Source organism: Asparagus officinalis, chromosome 10 (assembly GCF_001876935.1).
Source record: "Asparagus officinalis chromosome 10, Aspof.V1, whole genome shotgun sequence".
Lineage (NCBI taxonomy): Eukaryota > Viridiplantae > Streptophyta > Magnoliopsida > Asparagales > Asparagaceae > Asparagus > Asparagus officinalis.
The window spans coordinates 50,988,630-50,991,163 of NC_033803.1; the positions used below are offsets into that span (position 1 = coordinate 50,988,630).

Sequence of the window (2,534 nt, forward strand, 5' to 3'; positions counted from 1 at the left end):
AGTGTAGTGAATCGAGATTCACTTTATTGAATCTGGATTCACTATAGTTGCAGTCAATAGTGTTTCACTATAGTGAATCGAGATTCACTTTAAGATAATAACTTAAGATAATAACTTAAGATTCAACAAATTAGTGAAACCTATATTGAACCAAATGTATTGAGATTTAGCAAAGTGAATCCAGATTCAAAAAATTAGTGAAACTTAAGATAATAACTTAAGATAATATTGAAACAGTGATCCAAGATTAAATACATACAATCCACAATAAGTATGATCAATTTATTGTATGTTACATAAAAGCTTGAATTATAACTCACATTCAATCCACAATAAGTATGATCAATTTATTGTATGTTACATAAAAGCTTGAATTATAACTCACATTCTATGATGTAATCGAAATTCTTCCATTAGCATTCACTACCTTCACAGTATTTTCATATAATCCAAAATAAAACTATGACAAAGCTATTGTTATAAAGTATATTTACATAGAAAAGCAGTTCAACACAAACCAGAGTATTCCATAACATTAAGTGACAATGTACTCAATAACTGTAAACTTCAACATTGAAAATTATGCTGATTTCAGAATATCATTTTCTTTGAGATCTTGTGATCTTCCTCGTCTCTTTTTTGAATTTGGCAGTTTCAGCATGGTGCAGTTGGGCTTTCCTGATGACTTCTTTGGCCAATTCATTTGTTGGTTCAGTAAGAATTTGGCAACAGTATATAGACCTCAGTCTATGTAGCTGATTTTTTAATCGCTCCTGTCCATATGAATAAAAGTTCAGTTCAAGATTCAGTAGCTAATTGATGTGCTTTATATTCTAAATTTTATTAATTCAAAAAGACTAAATGTAAATTATCAACACATTATTAGTTTAAACACTTACACCCTCTCTATGAAAACCAGAGTTCCAATTTGCTGTACCACCGCCCATGTAGGTCTCCATATGTCTCATGACAAAAATAGCACAATCAAATTTGTTTTCGGCCGTTCTCCACTCCATCTCAAGTCTGTCAGGCGTTAATGTATTTATTTCACTCGCCTTGTGATGTTTTTTGTCTGCCAAATATCTCACAAAATTCTGGTGCTGTTTAATCAAAATTAATCAGTGTCACATAATAAATCCAAATTATTATACAGTAATGATTAATGTAATATACAATTTGTTTTGGTTGTTTATATGGAAACAATATTAATGACATTGAATCACGATTCATTGGATCTAGCTCGCTAGAATTTAATAGAGTTAGTTCACCTAGACTTACTCTAATGAATCTGGATTCATATTAGTGAATCTGGATTCATTAGAATTAACTATAGGTAGTGGATCGTGATTATGTGATGTGAACACAGATTAACTAGCTATATTGAATCGAGATTCATAGTAAGATGTGAATCCAGATTCACTAACTCTAGTGATCAAAGTTTGAGATCACTAGTTATAGCTAGTGGATCGTTATTACGTGATGTGAACACAGATTCGCTATGTCTAGTGAATTGAGCTTCATAGTAAATGTGAATCCAGATTCACTAATTATAGTGATCGAGATTCACTAGAGTTAGCTAATCTGGAATTATCTGACTCTAGTGAATCCCAGATTCACTCTAGTGAATCCCAGATTCACTCTAGTGAATCCCAGATTCACTCTAGTGAATCCCAGATTCACTCTAGTGAATCCCAGATTCACTCTAGTGAATCCCAGATTCACTCTAGTGAATCCCAGATTCACTCTAGTGAATCCCAGATTCACTATAGTGAATCTGGACGAATCCAGATTCACTATATTGAATCTGGATTCACTTATTACTGTATTTTGCCAGTTAATGTTTAAAGAACATACGTAAGGTGGAAAAAACATACCAAACCCTCAGGACGACCTTGGTATTTTTCCTTGTAGTCTGGGCAGTTTTTGCTATTGTCAATCAGCTCCATACTTGGATTCTTTAGCCCATAGCATACAATGTAGAAATGCTCAAACGCATTTATGGGGAAGAAGACCTATTTGTCATGAAATTTAATAAGAGATTTTACAGATATAGTTAAAATTGGGCTAAAGAATAAAAACATTGTCTTCGAATCTTTACCATATCAATCTCATTAAACTTCATATGTGGATACAGAGCAAGTTTCTCATCCATCTGGGAAGCAAACCGATTGTATCTCAATTCATCATTGACCTCATCTGTGTGATGAATGTTGCAAAACTGTACAACATAAAACTGGTTAAATAATATGTTACTCAAGTGTTATTTTAAATAAAATAAAGGAAGATACGTACGGTTGTCTCAACATTGCAGAAGAATCTAAGAGGAGAATTTTCCGACTTCATTTTTTCTCTGTTGTTCAAAATATTGGACCAAATGCTGATTAAATTTGCCTCAATGTCCTCAGAAGGAAGGAAAGTCTTGAAAGCAGGTAAGAAACATTCAATTTGTCTCCACTTAAAAACCATTTCACTGAAAAACAGTAACAATATTCAATTTAATAAAGGGACAAAATACCATTTCACTGAAAAAACAG

The 2,534-nt window shown here is 32.5% G+C and overlaps 1 protein-coding gene across 1 annotated transcript; it reads right to left on the minus strand.

The window, feature by feature from the left end:
• Positions 547–2,179, minus strand: LOC109825979. Its single transcript, XM_020392911.1, has 4 exons — positions 2,099–2,179; positions 1,875–2,012; positions 900–1,100; positions 547–773 (listed from the first exon to the last, which is right to left on the minus strand). The coding sequence occupies exons 1-4, from the start codon at positions 2,150–2,152 to the stop codon at positions 600–602; spliced, it is 567 nt and encodes a 188-aa protein (XP_020248500.1). The 5' UTR covers positions 2,153–2,179; the 3' UTR covers positions 547–599.